The 24,122-nt window shown below is 40.9% G+C and overlaps 1 protein-coding gene across 2 annotated transcripts in view; it reads left to right on the top strand.

Annotated features, from left to right (window-relative positions):
- Positions 1 to 22,752, top strand: part of PBX3 (PBX homeobox 3) — a 231,656-nt gene extending 208,904 nt beyond the window's left edge. Inside the window, exons 6-9 of one of the 2 annotated variants that reach the window (XM_082842758.1) lie at positions 15,942 to 16,107; positions 17,589 to 17,701; positions 18,479 to 18,568; positions 21,276 to 22,752. In XM_082842758.1, coding sequence (XP_082698884.1) covers positions 15,942 to 16,107; positions 17,589 to 17,701; positions 18,479 to 18,568; positions 21,276 to 21,368 — 462 coding nt within the window. In that variant the 3' untranslated portion in view covers positions 21,369 to 22,752. The remainder of the gene's footprint in view (positions 1 to 15,941; positions 16,108 to 17,588; positions 17,702 to 18,478; positions 18,569 to 21,275) is intronic. The other variant, XM_082842759.1, reaches the window with a different exon arrangement.
- The last annotated feature ends 1,370 nt before the right edge of the window (positions 22,753 to 24,122 follow it).

Raw genomic sequence — 24,122 nt, 5'->3', positions numbered from 1 at the left:
ATTTCTTTTCCTTCTCTGATTGCTGGGGCTAAAACTTCCAAAACTATATTGAATAATAGTGGCGATAGTGGGCAACCTTGTTCCTGATCTTAGTGGACGTGGTTTCAGTTTTTCACTATTGAGAACGATGTTGGCTGTGGGTTTGTCATATATGGCCTTTATTATGTTGAGGTAAGTTCCCTCTATGCCTACTTTCTGGAGGGTTTATATCATAAATGGGTGTTGAAGTTTGTTGAAAGCTTTTTCTGCATCTATTGAGATGATCATATGGTTTTTATCCTTCAGTTTGTTAATATGGTGTATCACATTGATTGATTTGTGTATACTTGCATTCCTGGGGTAAACCCCACTTGATCATGGTGTACGATCCTTTTAATGTGCTGTTGGATTCTGTTTGCTAGTATTTTGTTGAGGATTTTTTCATCTATGTTCATCAGTGATATTGGCCTGTAGTTTTCTTTCTTTGTGACATCTTTGTCTGGTTTCGGTATCAGGGTGATAGCGGCCTCGTAGAATGAGTGTGGGAGTGTTCCTCCCTCTGCTATATTTTGGAAGAGTTTGAGAAGGATAGGTATTAGCTCTTTAAATGTTTGATAGAATTCACCTGAAGCCATCTGGTCCTGGGCTTTTGTTTGTTGGAAGATTTTTAATCACAGTCTCAATTTTGGTGCTTGTAATTGGTCTGTTTATATTTTCTATTTTTTCCTGGTTCAGCCTCGGAAGGTTGTGCTTTTCTAAGAATTTGTCCATTCCTTCCAGGTTGTCCATTTTATTGGCATATTGTTACTTGTAGTAATCTCTCATGATCCTTTGTATTTCTTCAGTGTCAGTTGTTACTTCTCCTTTTTCATTTCTAATTCTGTTGATTTGAGTTTTCTTCCTGTTTTTCTTGATGAGTCTGGCTAATGGTTTAACAATTTTGTTGTCTTCCCAAAGAACCAGCTTTTAGTTTTATTGATCTTTGCTATTGTTTCCTTCATTTCTTTTTCATTTATTTCTGATCTGTTCTTTATGATTTCTTTCCTTCTGCTAACTTTGGGGTTTTTTGTTCTTCTTTCTCTAATTCTTTAGGTGTAAGTTTAGGTTGTTTATTTGAGATGTTTCTTGTTTCCTGAGGTAGGATTGTATTGCTATAAACTTCCCTCTTAGAACTGCTTTTGCTGCATCCCATACGTTTTGGGTCATCGTGTTTCAATTGTCATTTGCTTCTAGGTATTGTTTGATTTCCTCTTTGATTTCTTCTTGGTTATTTAGTAGCTACTGTGTAGCCTCCATGTGTTTGTATTTTTTACAGTTTTTTTTTTCCTGTGATTGATATCTAGTCACATAGCATTGTGGTCAGAAAAGATACTTGATATGATTTCAATTTTCTTAAATTTACCAAGGCTTGATTTGTGACCCAAGATATGATCTATCCTGGAGAATGTTCCATGAGCACTTGAGAAGAAAGTCTATTCTGTTGTTTATGGATGGAATGTCCTATAAATATCAATTAAGTCCATCTTGTTTAATGTGTCATTTAAAGCTTGTGTTTCTTTATTTATTTTCATTTTGGATGATCTGTCCATTGGTGAAAGTGGGGTGTTAAAGTCCCGCACTATGATTGTGTTACTGATGATTTCCCCTTTTATGACTGTTAGCATTTGTCTTATGTATTGAGGTGCTCCTGTGTTGGGTGCATAAATATTTACAATTGTTATATCTTCTTCTTGTATTGAGCCCTTGATCATTATGTAGTGTCCTTCTTTATCTCTTGTAATAGTCTTTATTTTAAAGTGTATTTTGTCTGATACGAGAATTGCTACCCCAGCTTTCTTTTGATTTCCATTTGCATGGCATATCTTTTTCCATCCGCTCACTTTCAGTCTGTATGTGTCCCTAGGTCTGAAGTGGGTCTCTTGTAGACAGCATATATATGGGTCTTGTTTTGTATCCATTCAGCCTGTCTATGTCTTTTGGTTGGAGCATTTAATCTTTTACATTTAAGGTAATTATCGATATGTATGTTCCTATTACCTTTTTCTTAATTGTTTTGGGATTGTTATTGTAGGTCTTTTCTTTCTCTTGTGTTTGCTGCCTAGAGAAGTTCCTTTAGCATTTGTTGGTTTGGTGGTGCTGAATTCTCTTAGCTTTTGCTTGTCTGTAAAGGTTTTAATTTCTCCATCAAATCTGAATGAAATCCTTGCTGGGTAGAGTAATATTGGTTGTAGGTTTTTCCCTTTCATCACTTTAAATATGTCTTGCCACTCCCTTCGGGCTTGCAGAGTTTCTGCTGAAAGATCAGCTGTTAACTTTACGGGGATTCCCTAGTATGTTATTTGTTGCTTTTCCATTGTTGCTTTTAATATTTTTTTCTTTGTATTTAATTTTCGATAGTTTGATTAATATGTCTTAGCATGTTTCTCCTTCGGTTTATTCTGTATGGGACTTGACTTCCTTTCCCATATTAGGGAAGTTTTCAACTATAATCTCTTCCCATATTTTCTCAGTCCTTTTTTTCTCTTCTTCTTCTGGGACCCCTATAATTCGAATGTTGGTGTGTTTAATGTTGTCTCAGAGGTCTCTGAGAGTGTCCTCAATTCTTTTCATTCTTTTTTCTTTATTCTGCTCTGCAGTAGTTATTTCCACTATTTTATCTTCCAGGTCACTTATCCATTCTTCTGCCTCAGTTATTCTGCTACTGATTCCTTCTAGAGAATTTTTAATTTCATTTATTGTGTTTTTCATTATTGTTTGTTTGCTCTAGTTCTTCTAGGTTCTTTTTAAGCATTTCTTGTATTTTCTCCATTCTATTTCCAAGATTTTCGATCATCTTTATTATCATTCTGAATTCTTTTCAGGTAGACTGCCTATTTTCTCTTCATTTGTTTGGTCTGGTGGATTTTTGGTTTGCTCCTTCATCTGCTGTGTGTTTCTCTGTCTTCTCATTTTGCTTAACCTACTGTGTTTGGGGTCTCCTTTTCGCAGGCAGCAGGTTCGTAGTTCCTGTTGTTTTTGGTGTCTGCTCCCAGTGGGTAAGGTTGGTTCAGTGGCTTATGTAGGCTTCCCGGTGGAGGGGACTGGTGCCTGTGTTCTGGTGGATGTGGCTGGATCTTGTCTTTCTGGTGGGTGGGACATGTCCGTTGGTGTGTTTTGGGGTGTCTGTGACCTTATTATGATTTTAGGCAGCCTTTCTGCTAATGGGTGGGGTTGTGTTCCTGTCTTGCTAGTTGTTTGGCATGGGGTGTCCAGCACTATAGCTTGCTGGTCATTGAGTGGAACTGGGTCTTAGCATTGAGATGGAGATTTCTGGGAGAGCTTTCACCATTTGATATTATGTGGAGCTGAGAGGTCTCTGGTGAACCAACGTCCTGAACTCGGCTCTCCCACCTCAGAGGCACAGGCCTGACACCCAGCTGGAGCAAGACCCTGAGCACACGGCTCAGAAGAAAAGGGAGAAAAAAAGAAAGAAAAATAAACAAGATAAAATAAAGGTATTAAAATTGAAAATATTAAAAATTTAAAAGGAATTAAAAAAACAAAAAAAAGGAAAGAAAGAAGAGAGCAACCAAACCAAAAAACAAATCTACCAATGATAAGAAGCACTAAAAACTATACTAAAAACAAACAAACAAAACCCAGACAAACAGAACCCTAGGACAAATAGTAAAAGCAAAGGTATACAGACAAAGTCACGCAAAGAAGCATACACATTCACACTCAGAAGAAGAGAAAAAGGAAAAATATATATATATTGTTGCTCCCAATGTCCACTGCCTCAATTTTGGGATGATTCGTTGGCTTTTCAGGTATTCCACAGGTGCAGCGTACATCAAGTTGATTGTAGAGGTTTAATCTGCTGCTCCTGAGGCTGCTGGGAGAAATATCCCTTTCTCTTCTTTGTTTGCACAGCTCCTGGGGTTCAGCTTTGGATTTGGACCTGCCTCTGCGTGTAGGTCGCCTGAGGGCGTCTGTTCTCCACTCACACAGGACAGGGTTAAAGTAGCAGCTGATTAGGGGGCGCTGGCTCACTCAGGCTGGTGGGAGGGAGGGTACAGAATGCAGGGCGGGCCTGTGGCGGCAGAGGCCGGTGTGACGTCGCACCAGTCTGAGGCGCACTGTATGTTCTCCCAGGGAAGTTGTCCCTGGATCACGGGACCCTGGCAGTGGCGGGCTGCACAGGCTCCTGGGAGGGGAGGTGTGGATTGTGACCTGTGCTCGCATATAGGATTTTTGATGGCTGTGGCAGCAGCCTTAGGTTTTCATGCCCATCTCTGGGGTCTGCGCTGATAGCCGTGGCTCGCGCCCATCTCTGGAGCTCATTTAGGCAGTACTTTGAATCCCCTCTCCTCGCGCACCCCGAAACAATGGTCTCTTGCCTCTTAGGCGGTTCCAGACTTTTTCCTGGACTCCCTCCCGGCTAGCTGTGGTGCACTAGCCCCTTTCAGGCTGTGTTCTCGCAGCCAAACCCAGTCCTCTCCATGGGGTCTGAATTCCGAAGCTCGAGCCTCCGCTCCCAGCCCCCACCTCTCTTGGCCGGCAGGTGAGCAGACAAGCCTCTTGGGCTAGTGAGTGCTGGTCAGCATTGATCCTCTGTGCAGGAATCTCTCCACTTTGCCCTGTTCACCCCTATTGCTGTGCTCTCCTCTGTGGCTCCGGCACTGTACCCAACAACTGCAGAATACATATTCTTTTGAAGCACTTGCAGAACATTTTGAAAGTGAACTATATTTTGGGCCATAAAACACCTCTCAATAAATTTTCAATAATTTAAATTATAGAGTGTGTTTTCTGAGTACAGTGAAATTAAACAAACAAAAAATCAGTAACAGTGTACACGTGTCCAGCCTTTCTGTCCTTACGTAAACTTCACTGGATGTGCACCCTTGGGAAGGAGAGGAGTGGAATGAGATTTAGTTTATTAACACCATTAAGTTTCAAAACTGAACAGTATCTGGCTTCCATCCCTCATTTCAAATTGAATCACATAATGGGGATGAAAACATATTGATTAGAGAGAAACTATTTATTAGAGGTAAAATTGTTTACAATGTAAATAAGCTACATGTTCCATTATACACAACTTGGCATTTCAACATTTCATAATCTGTTGCATTTAATTAGGCACAGTACATAAAGTATGCATCACAGGTAAACATGGGAAACACAGTGGCAAATTTTTCTGATTTGTGCTTTATAAATGTTCAGTTTGCTAATCTCATTCATGATGTTTTAGTGTTAGCTGCAGCTTTTCCAAACAAGTGCTGATGCTCTCCCTAACGTATTTTATGCAAGGAAGCAAAGCTAAGGATGAACTCTATAAAGTTCTGCACTTCTGCCTCTTAAAGATTAAGTCGTTAAGTAATAATTTTTCTCTTTTATTTAACATTGTTATTAAAATGATAAATAAATGTAGTGATAGAATTTGGAATGTAAGATATAATTAATGCTAATTAATAAATTGGCTTTCAATGACTGTAGAGACATTGTAGATGGTTTAGCTTTTTAATTTGAACATGGCATTTTTCTTAAAGGCAAAGCAATCTGGGAAACTTTAGTGGCTTGAGATTTACAAAGTGTCTGATTTTAATTATTTCAAGAATTCTCAGACCTGCCAACCCCCTCCTCCAGATAGAATACAGGAACGGGATTGCTGATTCCTGCAGCTCTGTGGGCCAGCATAGTGCCTGGCACTTAATACTCTTCAAGATGGTTAAATGACTTCCAAGTGCTTTTTTTTTTTAAGAAGATTGGTTACTTTTTTCACTGAAAAGTACCTTTTTCTAATTAGAAAAAACCCCAGTACTTGCTTATCTGAAATCAATTTGGATAAAACTTGAAAACACACAGAAAAACACAAAATTGGAAGTTACTTATAAACCCACTCTAAAAGATAATCACGTATTGGTACGTGTGTCCTAGTACTTTTTTTGTATGCATACGTGTATGTGTATGTTTGCGTGTGCACACCTGTGTATCTCTAATGTGTAAGTATTTTTAACCCCTCCAAATTCTCATGCTGTGTGCAGAGAAGAAAGAAGCCCTTTCCTCCTCTTTACAATATATTGTGAATATTTCCCACATATCGTTTTCTTCAACATTTTTAATCAATGATTATATTCCATTACACAGATGTGCTATAAATTAAGTTCTCTTTTTACTATTGTAAGTAGGACTGTGGTGAATCTCTTTGCACATATATCTCTAAATATTTCATCGAGATAAATTCTTAGTAATGCTGAGTCAAAGTGTATGTATATCCACATTTGCTGGCATACTTTACGGAAAGGTTATGCTAAATAATAAGTAAACTGTATCTACCCCTTTCTGTTTATTTCTTTAAATGTTTTTGATTTCCTGAAGCTGACAAATTTGTTCTTTGTTGAGCTCCAAAATGTCACTGTGACACATCATTGTGATTTCCTGAGTGAGCCTTGTTTTTATAGCTGAAGGTCTTTACTAGAAACACCCCATCCAAGGGGCTCCCACATGTACTCATACAAATAAGTTAATGCAACTAGAATTAGCCTGCTCACTTAAGGGAGCAGTCTTGAACTCAGGTGCACATGCTTCACAGAGAAGCTGAAGATTTTCCATAGGGTACAAGGGCATGCATGGTTTTAAGGTTATCACTGGTCAGCTTTCCGTGTGTGTGTGTGTGTGTGTGTGTACTCCTTCCTGAAATCCACTTGCCTCAGAAAGCTGCTGTGGTAGTAGCTCATGTGGCTGTCCTTTTCCCTCTTCCCCTTTTCCACTTGCCCTTTTCGCAGTTTAGGAAACGGATAGTCCCACCCATTGCCCCAAAGTCTGAGACCCTCTCTGGTTCCCAGCAAGGGATTGTGTGAAATATTGGTGATAACCAAACCTCCTTCAATCAGCACTTTATAACCCAGCACCCCTCTGATTAAGAAATGCATGTGTTAATTCTGTATTGAAGAATGTGTTCACAGTATTCAGTAGTTTACAAATAATTTAGTGAATCAGAATTAAAGCAATGTTCCCCTCCAAAGTACTCTCAGTAACTTCATAAGGGGGAATTTCAATGCTGATAAATATAGAACTTTTAATAATAAAGTGTTTCAACTATTAAAAAAAAGAAATACATGTGTGATAAAACCTTACTTTTGATGGTCAAAATAAGTATTATTTGTCAAAATAAGTATTGGTATTGCTTTGATTAATTTTAGACTAACTGTGATGATAGCTTAATCCAGAAGGATATGTTAAACATGTAGAGCATTATAATTATAGTAAATAAAAAGAGTTTAAAAATTTCAATTTCCATATATTACTTTTGTAGAGCATAAAAGTATATTGCATTAGGATAATATGGGAGGGAAATGAAATGGAAATGTGCTTCCAAAACAAAAGAGAACGCAGCATTTTTGACTATTAAAGAAAAACGAGTTTATATATTTTTAAAATGGATAGTGGGTATCAAATTGCTTTGCTATTTATATTTGGTTGGATAATTTTAAAGAATAGCATTACAGTTTTATTTTAAAATGTCAACATTTATGACATACTGAAATAACATTGTTTACAACTCTATAAACTTATAATGAAAAATTGTAGATGCCAACTTAAAAAATGTACAAAGGAGAAAAAAATGTGTGAGCAGATACCTGATTTTTTTCAACTTTTTTAGGCAGTATTCCAGCAAAAAGTGTGACACGGGACAGGCACCTAAATGGGAAGGCTGCCTCACCTGGCCTCAGGTGGCCTCACGGGAACGTTCCCCACTGTACTTCCTAGAAATCTCAGGCTCCCCTCCCTTAGTGAGCCCTGGCGTGGTGGAGGTGGTGAGATCACCTGCAGAGCTCTTCTTCCGGCTTTCCCTTGCCTGGAGCACTCTCCCCTTCTCTGTACCTTAGCCAGAGCCTGCCGGTCCCTCAGGTGCTTTAGGTCCCTCAGGCCTGGTACCCATGCCTCCTCCCTCTCTCTCTCGGCTCCCTCGTTCTCCACAATGAAAATATGCCTCACTTGTTAGACCTCCACCAGACATCACCTCTTGCAGAAACACTCCTTTATTCCCCTTTCCTCTTTTCCTTTAGAATGGTTTCTCCTTCCTCTTTCACTATAAAAGAGGGGTTCAGAAGTTAAGGGAAAAGGGAGTTAAGTTAGAAAATAGAATGAGTCTCTGGAATCCTGGAGAGGTCCACGTAGAGGGAGGCAGTGGCTTATGTGTTTGGCTTGTGTCAACAGAGCTTCTAGAGCTTTGTACCTCTGAAATACGGAGTCTCAATAAAAATACTGTTGAATTGAATTGAAGCTGAAGTCCAGTTCAGGTTTCACCTTACCTCTGAATTCCTTGATTTCCCAGATCTGCTGGGACTTCTCTCCTTCCAAATTCCTTGTGTACTTATAGTCTATTCTGTACAGCTTGGTGTGTCATCATCACCATCCTGCAATTTTTGTTAATTATTTTGAGTGTCTAGCATTGTTTTTATAACCAAATTGTAAATACTAGGCAGGTACCTGTTTATTTTTTCATCTCCCCATGGCACCTACTATAGCACTGACCATAACAGATACTCAATAAACATATCCCAGTTCATTGTAAAAAAGGAAAAAAATTGATGGGGTGTCCTGGGGTTGAAGTATGGATATGTCACACTTCACTGTATGATTTTGGGCCACTTGTGTATAGTCTGGATCTCTTGATTCTTCATTGATAAAACATAGGTGGTAGTGATAGCTAATAATATCAGGTAATCACTATGGGCCAAAATCATTAATGTACCTAACATTTCTATGAGGTACAAATAACATTTCTATTACTACTCTTATTGTTCTCACTGTATATGAGAGTAATATAAAGTACTAAAATAATCTGCCCAGGATCACTCATAGTAAATGGCAGTGTGGATTTGAAACCAGACCCTGAGTCCCAAGCATTTACCCATCATGTGATACTGCCCATATCTGATGTATCTACCTCAGTTAAAGATTCTGAGTAGAAGGTTCTGGGTCTCTTTTTGAAAGAGGTAAAAAAGTGACACAAAAGTTGAATTTAGTTACATATTTGGAAAACATTTTTACTTTTTTCCCCAGCTTTATTGAGATATAACTGAAACATAACATTGTTTAATGTATACAACGTGTTGATATGATACATTTTAAAATTGCCAAATAATTACTGCACAGTGTTAGTTACCACCTTCATCCCATCACATAGTTACCATTTCTTTTTCCTAGTGAGAACATTTAAGATGTACTCTTTTAGCAACATTCAAGTATGTGATACAGTATTATTAGCTATAATCAACCCCTGGTAACCTCCAGGGGTTTCTCTGAGTTTGTCTCTTTTAGATTCCACATTTAAAAACATTTTACTTTTTCCCAGTCCATAGGTTATCTTTTCCTTTTGTTTATTGTTTCCTTTGCTGTGCAAAAGCTTATAGGTTTGATTAGGTCCCATTTGTTTATTTATTTTTGCTTATTAGGTCCCATTTGTTTATTTTTGTTTTTCTTTCTATTGCCTTGGGAGAGTGACCTAAGAAAACACTGGTACGATTTACATCAAAGAAAGTTATGCCTATGTTCTCTTCTAGGAGTTTTATGTTATCATGTCTTAGATTTAAGTCTTTAAGCCATTTTGAGTTTATTTTTTTGTATGGTGTGAGGGTGTGTTCTAACTTCATTGATTTACACGTGGGTGTCCAACTTTCTCAACACCACTTGCTAAAGAGACTGTCTTTTCCCCATTGTATATTCTTGCCTCCTTTGTCAAAGATTAATTGTCCATAGATGTGTGGCTTTATTTCTGGGCTCTCTAGTCTATTCCACTGATCCATATGTCTGTTGTTGTGCCAGTACCACACTGTTTTGATTACTGTAGCTTTGTAGACAATAGTATTGTCTGAAGTCTGGGAGGGTTATGCCTCCTGCTTTGTTCTTTTTCCTACAGATTGCTTTGGAAATTCTGGGTCTTTTATGGTTCCATATAAATTTTAGGATTATTTGTTCTAGTTCTGTGAAAAATGTCATGGGTAATCTGATAGGGATTGCATTAAATCTGTAGATTGCCTTGGGTAGTATGGCTGTTTTAACAATATTAATTCTTCCAATCCAAGAGCATGGAATATCTTTCTATTTCTTTGAGTCATCTTCAGTTTCCTTTATTAATGTTTTGTGGTTCTTAGCATATAAATCTTTAACCTCCTTGGTCAGGTTTATACCTGTTTTTTTGTTTGTTTGTTTTTTGGTTTTTTGCGGTACACGGGCCTCTCATGTTGTGGCCTCTCCCGTTGCGGAGCACAGGCTCCAGACGCGCAGGCTCAGCGGCCATGGCTCACGGGCCCAGCTGCTCCGCGGCATGTGGGATCTTCCCGGACCGGGGCACAAACCCGTGTCCCCTGCATTGGCAGGCAGACTCTCAACCACTGCGCCACCAGGGAAGCCCTGATGTGATTTTTAAAGGGATTGTTTTTTTACATTCCCTTTCTGATATTTCCTTGTTAGTGTGTGATGTGACCGACAAGGGCTTAATTTCCAAAATATACAACCAGCTCATACAACTCAATAACAAAAAAAAACCCAATTGAAAAATGGGCAGAAGACCTTAATAGACATTTCTCCAAAGAAGGCATATGGATGGTCAATAGGCACATGAAAAGATGCTCATCATCACTAATTATTAAAGAAATGCAAATCAAAACTATAATGAGGTACCACCTCACACTGGTCAAAGTGACCATCATTAAAAAGTCTACAAATAACAAATGTTGGAGAGGGTGTAGAGAAAAGGGAACCCTCTTACACTGTTGGTGGGAATGTAAATTGGTGCAGCCACTGTGGAAAACAGTATGGAGGTTCCTCAAAAAAATAAAAACAGTGTTACCATATGATCCAGCAGTTCCATTTCTGGGCATGTACCCAGACAAAACTATAATTCAAAAAGATACATGCACCCCTATGTTCATAGCAGCACTATTTACAATAGCCAAGACATGGAAACAACCTAAATGTCCATCAGCAGATGAATGGATAAAGATGTGGTGTGTATATATAGAGTGGAATATTACTCAGCCATAAGAAAGAATGAAATAATGCCATTTGCAGCAGTATGGATGGACCTAGAGATTACCATACTAAGCAAAGTCAGAAAGAGAAAGACAAATACCATATGATATCACTTATATGTGGAATCTAAAATATGACACAAATGAACATATCTCTGAAACAGAAACAGACTCATAGATGAAGAGAACAGACTTGTGGTTGCCAAGGGGGAGGAGGGGTTAGGGAGGGAAGGATTGGGAGTTTGGGATCAGCAGATGCAAACTAGTATATATAAACAACAAGGTCCTACTCTATAGCACAGGGAACTATATTGGAACCATAATAAACCATAATAGAAAAGAATATGAGAAAGAATATATATATGTATATATGTATGTATGACTGAATCACTTTGCTGTACAGCAGAAATTAACACAACATTATAAATCAATTATACTTCAGTAAAATATTTTTTTAAAAGAAAGAAAGAAAAACATTTTACTTTTTAAAGGCAGTTGGCAGTCTGCAGCTGAATTGAGTCAGGGGAAATGCATGGCTATAGTAATTGGGAGAGAACAGAAGCTTTTCCAGCCACTTCTTGGCCTTGCAGAAGGGCTCCAGAAAATCACCAGCCTGCAAAATGTTCACTACTCATTTCCCTGATTGCCAAAGGCGTACAGTCTGGGAGCTGGTAGCAATGAACGTCAGTAGAAGGAGGAGAGTACTTGTGCTTTTTGTTGTTTTGGTTTTTGGTTTTTTTGCGGTACGCGGGCCTCTCACTGCTGTGGCCTCTCCCTTTGCGGAGCACAGGCTCCGGACACACAGGTTCAGCGGCCATGGCTCACGGGCCCAGCCGCTCCGCAGCATGTGGGATCCTCCCGGACCGGAGCACGAACCCGTGTCCCATGCATCGGCAGGCGGACTCTCAACCACTGCGCCACCAGGGAAGCCCAGTACTTGTGTTTTTATTCTTGTTTTTAACTGATCTTAAAATTCTTGCCTGGCCCTTTGCCTTCTGCACAGTCCAGAGTCATGAATCCTTGATATGTGGCTCGAAAGAGAAGCACAGGACAGTATATTACCTTTTTGTCCACCAATTTTCTCTTTGTGTTTCTATTCTGGGACCAGTGTACAGACCATTCAAGTTCAGAGAGAGAGCAAGCTCTGCTCTCCTTTGAGCCAGTGTGTACAGCCTGGCTCCACTGTGAGCCCTGTGTAGGAGAGGGCCACGTGTGCTCTGTAGCTTTTGGTGCTTCCAGTGGGTGACTTTTGCAATTGTATCCATCTGATTTTGAAATGTGAAAAAAACTCCTGAACTTCGGTGTCGATTTATACATTAATTACACCGATCTCAGTTGCAGCAGTGTGGTCTTAATAGCTGATTGCTGCAATATCCAAATCTGTGATATCAGAATGTGACGTGCATATTTTAATTTGAGAAATAGTTTAACATTTTTAGATATTCATTTAGATGTGGTTATGCAGGTTAAACATAACGTATGATCACTGCTTCTTTCATTGCTTCCAATTAAACCTTGCTTGTTAGTTTAACCTCTAGGTAATCCCATCAAACAATTGATGTCAAGGAAACACTGCCCACAGTAGCTTCGGATGAGTGGCCATTAATTTTAATTGCCTTGATATTAAAGATTAAGAAGTATCGGGACTAGCAGAATAGAAACGATCTGATGTCAAGCAAATCCACTTGCTAAAGCTTCCTCAGGCTGCTGGTGATATTAAAATTTTACTGTGAGAATTAAATAAACCTTTATTAGTGATGACTGTTGTTTGATTGGTCCAGGGGTATGCATCAACACAGAATTCTTACATATCTGGAGATGAGACCTTTGATGGTATAGAGATTCCTCAATTATGAAACCGTTAATAAAGCTGTAATCAGATTTTCCAGGCTAGGTTTCATTAATGTATTATAGCTTCTCTGATTGTCAAGGTAATATTAACTACAAAGTACGGAATCCAACAGAGAATTGTTTAGAAGAAGAGAATTCTAAGATGGGCCTTTCTTGCTAAATTCAGAGTTGGGGAATTTTCATTAATTATGCTTAAGAAATTCCAAATTCCCTCTCAACCAGGAATATCTCCCTTTGCACTATAGATACATTCAATATTTAACTCTTTCAGAGGCCGGACAGTCTTACTCAGACAAGCTAGAGTGATATACATTGAAGGAGGTTTTTGTGAGCTGGTCCGCTAGGTCTGCCTCCTGAGCTGAGGATATGCTTGTGACAAGTGAGTTGGGGGCTATGAGAACTTGCTTTAACAAGCATAGCCAGAGCGAATGCCTTTGGGGTCATTTTACAGTCTTAATTCAGAACTTTTATTTTTAGAGTCATATAATTCTGGTCTGGGAATGGATCCTAAGAGTCACTGAGGCTGCCTTCTCCTGGTGCGGAAATCCCTCCCAGAGCATCTGCCTCCATGCTCTTGGAGGCCTGGGCCCCACATCAGCATCATCTCGGCTTCTCCCTCTCCCCTGGCCTCCACAGTGAGTCAGTGGCCAAATTCTGCCTATTCCAGTCCTCTTCCATGACCTCTGCCCTCTCCACGACTCCTGTTCTGCCGGGCTCAGGTCTTCCTCACCTCCTCACCTGTGTGCCCTCCTGACTCTTCCTCGCCCACCATGTCCCACACAGTTATCCCATGCACCTGCCCCACACACATGGGGCTGAAAGAAGGGAGGGCAGAGGAGGCCGATGGCAGAGTGGAGTTGGGTCCCTCAGGGCTGTTTGAGAGCCTAATATTGTGACAGTCTAGATATTGGAACTAAGGCCCATGAGTGGAAATGGAAGGGAACCGGATCTTAGTTCTGAATAGAGAGCTGTGTATCCATCAGAACTATCTAATGGTGGAATCAGGGACTTTGTGACATGGCGAAAACCACGTCTCTGGTGGTGGAGCTGCCATGAACATGAAGAGAAAATGGAGACGGAGGCGCAGGTTAAAGGACACATGAATTCTCTTTTAGACCTGTTGAGTTGCAGGTTGTGGCAGAACATTTCTAAGGAAATGTCTTAAAAATTGAGAACTGAAATTCTTCATAGAAGTTAGGGATAGAGATGGAAATCTGGGAGTCATTCACAGAGACAATGGTTGAAATCGTTAATAGAGATAAGATTGCTCAGCGCGCGTGCACGTGTGCGCACACACACACACACACACCCTGGTGTGTCAGGGGAGAAGCAGGAGCATAATGTCACAGAAACCATGCAAAGAAAGCACTTTAAGAAGGAGCCAGAGGTCGGGGGGAGGTAATTACAAGTATCAGATGCTGCTGAGAAGTCAAACAAGTTGCGGAGAGAGAAGGCCATTGGATTTGGGACAGGTGTGATGCCTGTGACCACCTCAATAAATCACCTAGTCCTGGAGATTGTTAAGATTGTTACATGAGAAAACGTATGCAAAGGGCTCTGTGTGATGCTCAGTGCAAAGGAGATGCTCATTAAATAGTTACTATTCCCACCACTATTTGAAATGAAGGAAGGAAGGGGCACGTCTAATCCTTCATTGGGTCGGGGAGTTGTGTGGGGGGATGATAGTGGAACAGAAACGGCTAGGAAGGCCTGATCTGCAGCATATTTGCTTCCTGATGAGTTTTGGCTTGTTACTGTCTGAACCAGTGTTCATGGTGGCTGCACAGGTCTTCAGCTAGTGTGCTGCCCTGTGTGTGTGGCACACAGTGACACCCCCCCCCCCCAGGATGGGACAGTGTGTGGGCTGCTGCAGGCCAACATTGTCTTCCTCATGTGGCTCCCTTGCCAGGGCTCTCTAGCTTTCCCTGAACGGATGAGTGCCATAGTTTGAAGAATGAGAGTTCTATTTCCAAAGCAATTAAAGACTTGGCAGAGACGGTCAACTAGCATGCCCACTGGTGTAAATTGGGTTGGAGGGCTTATACCACTCCTTATTTTCCCTCAGGGTCCCTAAATGGCTGTTCAGAATGAAACAGTGACCCACCCCGCCTGATATCACAGCAGCATGCCCCTTTGACACATTATTAAGAAATTACTAAAAAGTGTTTTTAAACTGTTACTTTAACAAAAGAGAGGTCAGAGCCTTTTATATAGCAAGTGGGCACCTATTCATAAATTGCTGTGCGGGTTTTAGCTTCTTCTTTATATAGCTCAGCTCCCAGGTGCCTGAGCACTCAATGTAACTACAGGCAGTGAGTCTTGGGCTGAAGTTTCACTGTCAATGAAATGTGATGAAATCTGCCTGTTGCCAAGATCCTCCTTAGAAATCTCTTCCATTTGCTCTGGTTGACACCATAAGTAGTTTGCAAAAGAAATAAGTATGTTCTACCTGATGAAATCAGCCACTGATTCTGCATTTGCATTTGACCTTATTGCAATTGCTTGAGTTTTCACGTTGTGACCTTCTCACATGTTAACTGGCACAACTTGAGCAGCCATCTTGGCAGACATACAGTATCTTCTAAGGCAGGAGACAAAGGGTTTTTTCATCCATTATTAATTGATGTTACTCTTTTTAGCACACCAAACATGATTTTACTGTACAGCTGCCAAAATTGTTCCAGACCCCAAAAGAATAAGTCATTCTTTCACAAGCATTTCTTATTATTTACCTAACTTAACAAATGTTTCCTTTAGTTTTTCAGCTCCTTTTCAGGGGACTAGTCATTTATATATTAATTGGTATATACCAGTTGACTATTTTTTATGAACAGTGCTCCCAGCCATTTTAGTGTTACTGGGGCCAACTCCAAGAAGTGGTCTTATTCCAAGAGTGTTGAGAGGTTTGCCAAAAGAGCAAGTGAGCCTCTGCACCATTCTGCATCATCCCCAGGGTGTGATCACAGGCTAGGAATTGAGTGTCTTCCAAGGTCTCCCTTTGGTGTCCTACAGTTATTATTGGAAGTTTGATTTTTGTTCCTCTCTTTGAACCTCGCTTCCCCTTACTCATATCCCTGTGATTTGTAGGTATCCAACTGGTTTGGCAACAAACGAATCAGGTACAAGAAGAATATCGGCAAGTTTCAGGAAGAAGCCAATCTCTACGCTGCAAAGACAGCCGTGACAGCTGCACACGCAGTGGCCGCAGCCGTGCAGAACAACCAGACCAACTCGCCCACCACGCCAAATTCTGGTGCGTACAGGCGCTCACTCCCTACTCAGCTCAGGCAGCCTTATGCCACAAAGCCCTGTCCCACAGACCAGGAAACAAGAGCCATACTGGGGACACAGTGGACTTATAAAGGAAGATTTATATTAAAATGCAGACTTGTTCTTGGGGTGGGTGAATGAGTGGATAGCCAGAGCCTGTAGACCCGCTATTCACAGTGAGTGCCACTCCGTACTGTTAGATTCTGGAACTTTCACACTTAGCAGTGTTTTTAATTCAGCAGTTAAGCAAAGTGCTATCACTAACGATTATTTTAACTATATTGTTCCATGTGTCATTTTAAAATCAATAGTGGTCTGTCAAAGAACGAGTGAAATAGAAGTGGGAGATTTACCTGTTGCTGTGAGTAATGAAGCTGGTATGTTGGGGTTAGGACAGCAGGGCTTTCTACCTGATGTAGCTGCAGAGTCGAGTCTGCTCTCCTTACATCTCCTTAGCACCTGTGCTGACTTGGTAGGCTCAGCACGTGGTTAGCTGATCAGGATGTGGTTAGCCGTGAGGGGTATGGTACTTAACACATGGATGCAATATCTTGGCTGCTCATACAATACATTTTGGCCAGATTTTATGTGGCATTTTTTGATGGAGTTGGAAACATCTTAAAATTAGAGGGAACTTGAGTATCAATGAAAGATGTGCGGCTAGTCCAAACAGATGGACTTGAGAAGCAAATCAAGGGACTTTTCTAAGGAGATAGTTTAAATATATCTTTAAAAATTCAGAAAGTGAGGGGTTTTTTGTTTGTTTTGGTTTGTTGTCTTCTTCCCCCCAGCCCCCAAGTTCTTTTTTTTTTTTTTTTTTTGGTACGCAGGCCTCCCACTGCTGTGGCCTCTCCCGTTGCGGAGTACAGGCTCTGGACGCGCAGGCTTAGCGGCCATGGCTCACGGGCCCAGCCGCTCCGCGGCATGTGGGATCTTCCCGGACCGGGGCACGAACCCATGTCCCCTGCATCAGCAGGCGGACTCTCAACCACTGTGCCACGAGGGAAGCCCCCCCCTCCAAGTTCTTTTTAATGGAGCGTGGAAACTGATGAAAGTTAGGCAGAGCGTATGGCTTAGAAAGAGCTTGAGAAAAATGTTTCTTCTCTGGGTAATTGTCCACCATGACAGTTAATGATGGTGAAGAGCTCACTTAATGACCAAGTCCTGGAGATAAATGAAAACAAGGGGATGGTTCCAGGCCAGCTGCTGGGTGTTTTTCTGTTTGTTTTGATTCTCTCTTTCTTTCGTATGTGGGCTTCCCCATTGATAGGACTTTCCTAGATGCAAAATCAATCACAGGACCTAACTCCTTGGAGTTATTCTCCGTCCTCCTAGATCTAGAAATGCCTTATGTTGTACACAACCTTTCCCTTCTGTACCTTTTCTCCTTTCCCTGCCTCTAGGTCTTTGAGGATTATGTGTGTAGCTCTCTGTTATTCAGCTACTTAACTCTTTCCTTTCCAGGTTCTTCTGGTTCTTTTAACCTCCCAAATTCTGGGGACATGTTCATGAACATGCAGAGTCTGAATGGGGATTCTTACCAAGGGTCCCAAGTCGGAGCCAATGTGCAATCACAGGTAGGAGAAATGCCCCAGCTGGGGCCTTTCTAGCAGGGTAGGGTTTGGGCTCAAAACTCCTGACTCTCAACCCGTGGAAGTGGTCTGCACACCGTGCAGACCCTGTGCTGGGTGCTTCCGGACGTTACCATCTGCCCCAACATTTAATTTAATGAGAAGTCAAGTGAACAGTGGCTTTGGATGATTCAAACCTGATAAACTTTGTGAATGCATTCGGCTCTGGCTTGAGCTCATGGAGAGGGGTTGGGTGCATATTACTTTCGTGACAAAATAGAACAGAAAAATTGTGTGTGCCAGTGTGTGTATGCTTTTAAAATATATTACTCTGTTTCATTTCTGTATGTATTTTTTTAAGTCAGAATACAAAAACCTGAGTTCTTAAAGTATATTCCAGGTTCACCTCTTTTTCTCATCCTCTTACTGGAAAGCAGCTACTTGTTTTTATGCACGTGGGAGTGTGTGCGTGTGTGAGAGGGCGAGCCAGTATACATATTTATAAGTAGTTTCACCCACAGCCATGCTCATTTGGCTGGTGTAGATGCAAAGTTTGCATGGCCATGAAGATGTTGTTGTTTGGCTGGCATGAAAAACAAAGATGTGTGAGTTTAAATATGCAAAGAATTGTTGAAATTCTGCCAGTCACATTGGATTGATAAATTTGTCTTTCATTCAAGATGCTAAACCCTCGTGGCACACATGATTCAAATTGTTTCCTTTTGTAAGTAATGATGTTTTAATAGATTTGGGATGATGAATTTTGTTTTGTCTCACTTCTAGGTGGATACCCTCCGTCATGTTATCAATCAGACGGGAGGCTACAGTGATGGCCTTGGAGGAAACTCACTGTACAGTCCACATAATTTAAATGTGAGTACTCTGGGGAACCAGATTTGAAGAGCTGTAGGCAACAGCGTCAGGTAAACAGTGGCTAATAAATAAATTAATGGCCATTTTACTTGGCTTCTCATCTCTTTGGCAGGTGGGGAAGGCAGCATTTTTAGTGTACTTTTATTTTATGAACCTAAACACTGATGTTACCTTCATGCCATTAGAAGTCCTCACAGAGGCCCAGGGTGGCTGGCATTCTGTCATCAATAGAGACTTAAGCATCAGCCCATTAAGATGCCATCTCCCACTGGCCGTGCTGTGTTCCAGGGAGATGGTGAAAAACAGGTCATTTATCTTAGACTCGAGCAGCAGGAAAAATTCCCAAACACAGCTCAGGTGAAGGGGAGGAGGGCCCCAGACAGATCAACAAACCAAGCTAAACAAAGACTCCTGTTCTTAAGAGTAACTTGCTGTATTGTCAATGTGGGATGCAAAACACGTCCAGCATTTTCCATGGCCTCTCAGTTAAGTACGGAGGAAATAATTTTAACTTTAGTAACCAATTGACCAGAACTTCACTTTTCCCCCCGCCTGACATGGATGGAAAATAGCAAACTCACAGCACCTAAAGGGGAGCTGCGGGGACTGGGTCCCCAGGGTGGAGTGGTGGACAGAATCTGGTACTCCAGGCTAGGGAGGAAACGAACTGCCCAACACATGGTAGTAGAGTCAGAAAGAAAACAGAGAAGTCTCCCTTTTTGAGGACTAGCTTTCTATGAGAGTAAATATTAATGATTTAAAAAGTGATTGAGGATGTTCAATTGTAAAAGGAAAACAGGACCATTAAATACTCAAATCTTCTACATTTGAAATGTCAAATCTTTCTTTTTGGGTTTATAAATAACTCGTAATAACCCACAACAAACCATATAAAAAGCCTTTTAGTTGCATTTCTCCTTTTTCATTTAAGTGTTTTGAAATGCTTCAGAGAATGTGCGATATCCTTATCAACATGATAAAATATGAAACTGTGATTGCCTGCAGCATTTTACAGACATGAATTCCATCTTCGCTGATGAGGCTTGATAAGGCGCTGTTGTATAATACAGTGCATAATCTCAAACCACCAGAGTAAGGATTAATTTATTTTGAAAAAAAGAATGCTTGCTGACAACCTCTCCTCCAGCTGCCACGCTGGGTAAAAATATTGTACATTTGTTGTTTATAAATTTGGATAAAAGAGGAATGATGTTTACTTCAGATGGAATATCTTTAGACTTGTATCTGTGTAAGAGATTTTCTTTTTCTAAGTATATTTTCATACCTGAGTGGTGAGAACAGCTTACCTATTAGATACAGGAGAGGATTTCTTCGAGTCCACACAAACACACACGCGCTTGTCACCATCCAACCTGCACAGCTGAGGCTTTGAAGATCAACCGCCATAGCTTTATTTTTTTTCCTAACCTGGATTTGACACACCTAAAGCCTGGAAAATCCTTCTCCCTTCGGCTCTGGTCATCTCTGTGTGGTTGTTTGGTCCCTCTCTCTCCCCACCATTTCTCTGTGGACCTAGAGGGAGGAAAGGTGCTTTATATGCAGGACTGTGCAGTTAAGCCGAAGACAGGGTTCCCTAAGAACAGCACATTGGGAGAAGGAAAAACTCCCAGCCCAAGGCTGGGCGAGGAATCTCAGTAGCCTAGCAGCGCAGGCCTAAAAAGAAGATATTTTGGATGGACTCGTAGAACAAGTTGCAGACGGATGTGAGGGAGTCAGGGGGACCTTCTGCCCCTCACTGGCACTGGTGTGGGAGGTATAGGTCTGGGGGCAGCACAGCACGAGGCTGGTCTGTGCCGCAGGCACTGGGTGGCAGAGAGCTCACCCTCGCCTTCTCTCCAGAAAGGCCCGCCCCGTCACTTCCACTCAGTGTTCCCCAACTCACAAGCCCAGCACCTCCCTCTTCTTGACTGACATAAAAATATGTAGCGACAAGCTGTCTGCCACAGCAGAAATCTGATCAGACATTGATTTCAGCAATTGCCTCTATAGGCGAAGACATAAGGCAAATTTGTTTCTGAGCACTGTTACTGCGGATGCAGGTCTGAGGCAGGAAGGGCCAGTGGCATGTGAAGAGCGGTAGCAACATCCCGAATAGGAGCCCCAGTTACAGATAATTGGAATCCGGATTTGAATAGTGTGTGCTCCTCCACAGTTCATGCATTTTCATTCTGCAAGATCCTATTTGGAGGGAAATTCTGGCCTTCATTTTCCAAGGGTTATAGTAGCTGGCTGTCAGTCTTGTATAGAAAAGGGTCCTGGGGGTGGATGGGCTTCTTCTCTATGGAAACGAGGATTAAGCTGGGTTGAAGTTTATACTTTGTGGAGCCCAAGGTCTTGCCAGAGCATTGCATTGAGCTTCTCCACTGCTCGCTTCTTATAAGATTTTTCTTCAAGTCACTTGATTTTTATCAGCAAATCAAAGGCCGAGCTTCGTGCCAGCTTGAGACCAGCTGAAGCCCTCCTTCAGCGTGCTGATTTATTGCCAAGTCTTTACTTGGTAGGATGGATTTGTTTTACATGCATTTAATCCCACTTTAACACATGCTTCAAACTCCTGCCAAAGTGGGTTTAGAAAATACATTTTGCTAATGCATCTTTGCTCTCATGTTGTCATCGGGGTATTTTCAATTGGGGAGGAGAATTAATATGTAGACGTGCACCCGTTGAACTGTGCTTTTCCTTTCAGGCTAATGGAGGCTGGCAGGACGCAACAACTCCATCTTCTGTGACTTCTCCTACAGAAGGCCCAGGAAGTGTGCACTCTGATACCTCTAACTAATCTCTGGCAACACTTTTCCCTGAGCTGACATGCCTTGATAAGTGCATTCAGAGCAATAGGAGGAAACGGAAAGCGTTTTTGTAGCCCACCATCTACAGCTTTACTGTAAAACCTTGTCTTATTAGAGAACTTGGTAAATCTGTTTTTTAAGGAATCATAATCATTTGTATTTATACTTAAAAACACACAATGTTAAAAAAGCACTTTATCCAATTAGGCCAAGATTTAACATTGTTGACAGTCCTATAGCTATTTTATCATAATTTATTATCAATATTTTACATTAATGGTTTCTCACTTGCCAATTACTTGGCCTTAAGGGTAAAAAGTACAATATATGCTAAACCTCAATGGCTAAAGCAGATACAAAGACTCACCTCACCTAAATTGAACTTCTTGCATATTTCCATTGCAGACTTTGATTGTCCTTCTTTCATATCACTAATGGAGTTGGAATAAAGGAGCTGTTTGGCTACCTGTTAATGATGGTTGTGTTTAAGAATCTTCCTCGTCACACTTGGGTTTCGATCTCTTATGTTATAATTAGATCAGAGACCGGTAGCATCTTTTCTCTCTCTGAAAGCACCAGTGCCCAGAGTCTGCTCGGTAATTAAATCATGGATCCAGACTGTTTTGAGAGCTGAAGATACTTGCTGCTGATAGAGATGACCACGAGATCCGTCTGGGGTTTTATGGTGTGCACTGGGTGCTGCACAGACTTGTCAAGGTTTGCTACGTCCTCTGGGCATTCGCAAAGGCCCTGTTCTTTGGAGTGTTGTATATAGTGTAGCAAAAGAGTATTTATACATCTCACCAATCAAAACACAGCTTTATTACCTCATGCGAACTCATACAAACCAATAGAATTTCAACATGTTCTGTAGCTTAGAGTGCTCACTTACTACCTCTGAACAATACTCACGCTGTAGTTTGTCTCTTTCTTATCTTTTTGCATCTTGTAATTTACTCTTTGTTTCCCTTCATAAAATGTAATGTACATTGTAATCTTTTAAAAGAAAAATCAGGGTTGCATTTGCAACTTTTAAAAAACCAAGAGTGGAAACATTGGGTCTTAAATTAACACAGGATCAGTAAAACTGTTGTAAATAAATACTGCGAAACATTTTGAATGTTCTTCATCTTGTTACTAATCCATGCAAAAAAAAAAAAAGCGATGACTAATTGTGATGCATTCAGATTTCAGTATTCAGTACTGTATATTTCACCCTGTGTAATGGGGCCCCCTCTCCTTTCTCTCTTTTTGTATTGTATGCGATTCTGAAACTGATTGAGTCATGAAAATAATTTGTGGCGGTGATTCTAATGTATTAAAAACGTTTCGTGTTCCTTTCTAACTGGATTACACCCTGGATTGAAAAAGTCTTCCTCGTGGTAGTTATATGTAGTTTCAAACATGAATAAACTTTTTGCTTTCATGATTAAATGTTGATGCAATTTCTTACCCCACCTGGTGAGCCAGTCAGTGCAGGCAGAGAAGGCCTGCCCAGAAGTCAGTCTGAGCATGTAAACGTGTGGCCTGTCAGAGAGGGACTCAGAAACCAAGGTGAGGCTGAGAGTGGCTAACTACACTTTCTGCAGGCTCCCAGCCAGTTCCTGGACCACCGTCACATGTCCTCACTTGATACTTATGCTCTAAGAATACCACAAGGAAAATATCATCCCCATTTTCACAGATTAGGAAACTGAAGTTCATAAAAATAGATGCCACAAGGTGAAAGACCTAGGACGACAAGGGCCACGCTTGGCACCCAGGTCTGTGTGTGTCCTTGGAGCTGACACTCTCCTGACTTAATGATGCATCCAGCATCTGTTGGATGGAAAGACCTGTTTGATAATTTTAAAATAATTATCAGTCTTGTCACATTCACTTCCTTGCTTTCATAACTTCTGTGAGATACGGGTTAAGAACAAGCAAAAGTTTGTCCCAAAAGAGTGAGCTTCCAAGGCCATAAAAAAACCAAAAAGCCACAACTTCTCATAACATACCTTTGAAAACTAAACTTCTAAAATGTAAGACCAACTAGAAATCCTTTAACCAGATTAAACATTGCTTTTGTTTTATTCACATTGTCAGCAACTCCATGTATTTACATGTACATCTGTCGCAAATATCTAAATCTTTGTAATAAAAGAAGTCAATAGCAGGTAATTGGCCTGTTTACTATATCTCCAGGAAATTGACTCACAGGAAATCAGATTAATGTTAATCAGTTGCAGCAAATTGTCTCTGATAAATACAACTGTTTTACTATTTCAGTTTGTAAAACAAGGTCTAGGGCCACCACTCCCATTAATCCTGAGGCAGTTACACTTTACAAAATAGATTGCCCTCCAAAGCTGTCCTCCCTCACAAGGGCTCTCAGCCTGCCTGTAGGAATCTCTCCCATGGCTAAGTAGTTACTTGCATGATTCAATTAGCTTATGGGTCAGCCTTTCTTATCTTTGTACATAAAACAATCGCTATGCTATGTGGTTTTGCAAAAATATCCTGTGGAAACCAGACACACATGCACACACAGATACATCTTTAAAGTCCAGAAACACACACTTCCTAAGAACCATCTCAGGTCTCCTCTCAGGCCAGCCTACTGAGAGAAGCACATACTGGTGTTTGCTGGAAATTCACAGGATGCATCTTTCCATTGAGGGAAAGATGTGAATATAAGGCTTTATTCAGAGGAGGTCTCAAAAAAAACAGTAATTCCTTTCCTAAAAGCTAATTTGGGAGGCCCT

This window comes from Leucopleurus acutus, assembly GCF_964270905.1.
Source record: "Leucopleurus acutus genome assembly, chromosome: 7".
NCBI lineage: Eukaryota > Metazoa > Chordata > Mammalia > Artiodactyla > Delphinidae > Leucopleurus > Leucopleurus acutus.
This window is presented reverse-complemented; position numbering and strand designations above follow the sequence as displayed.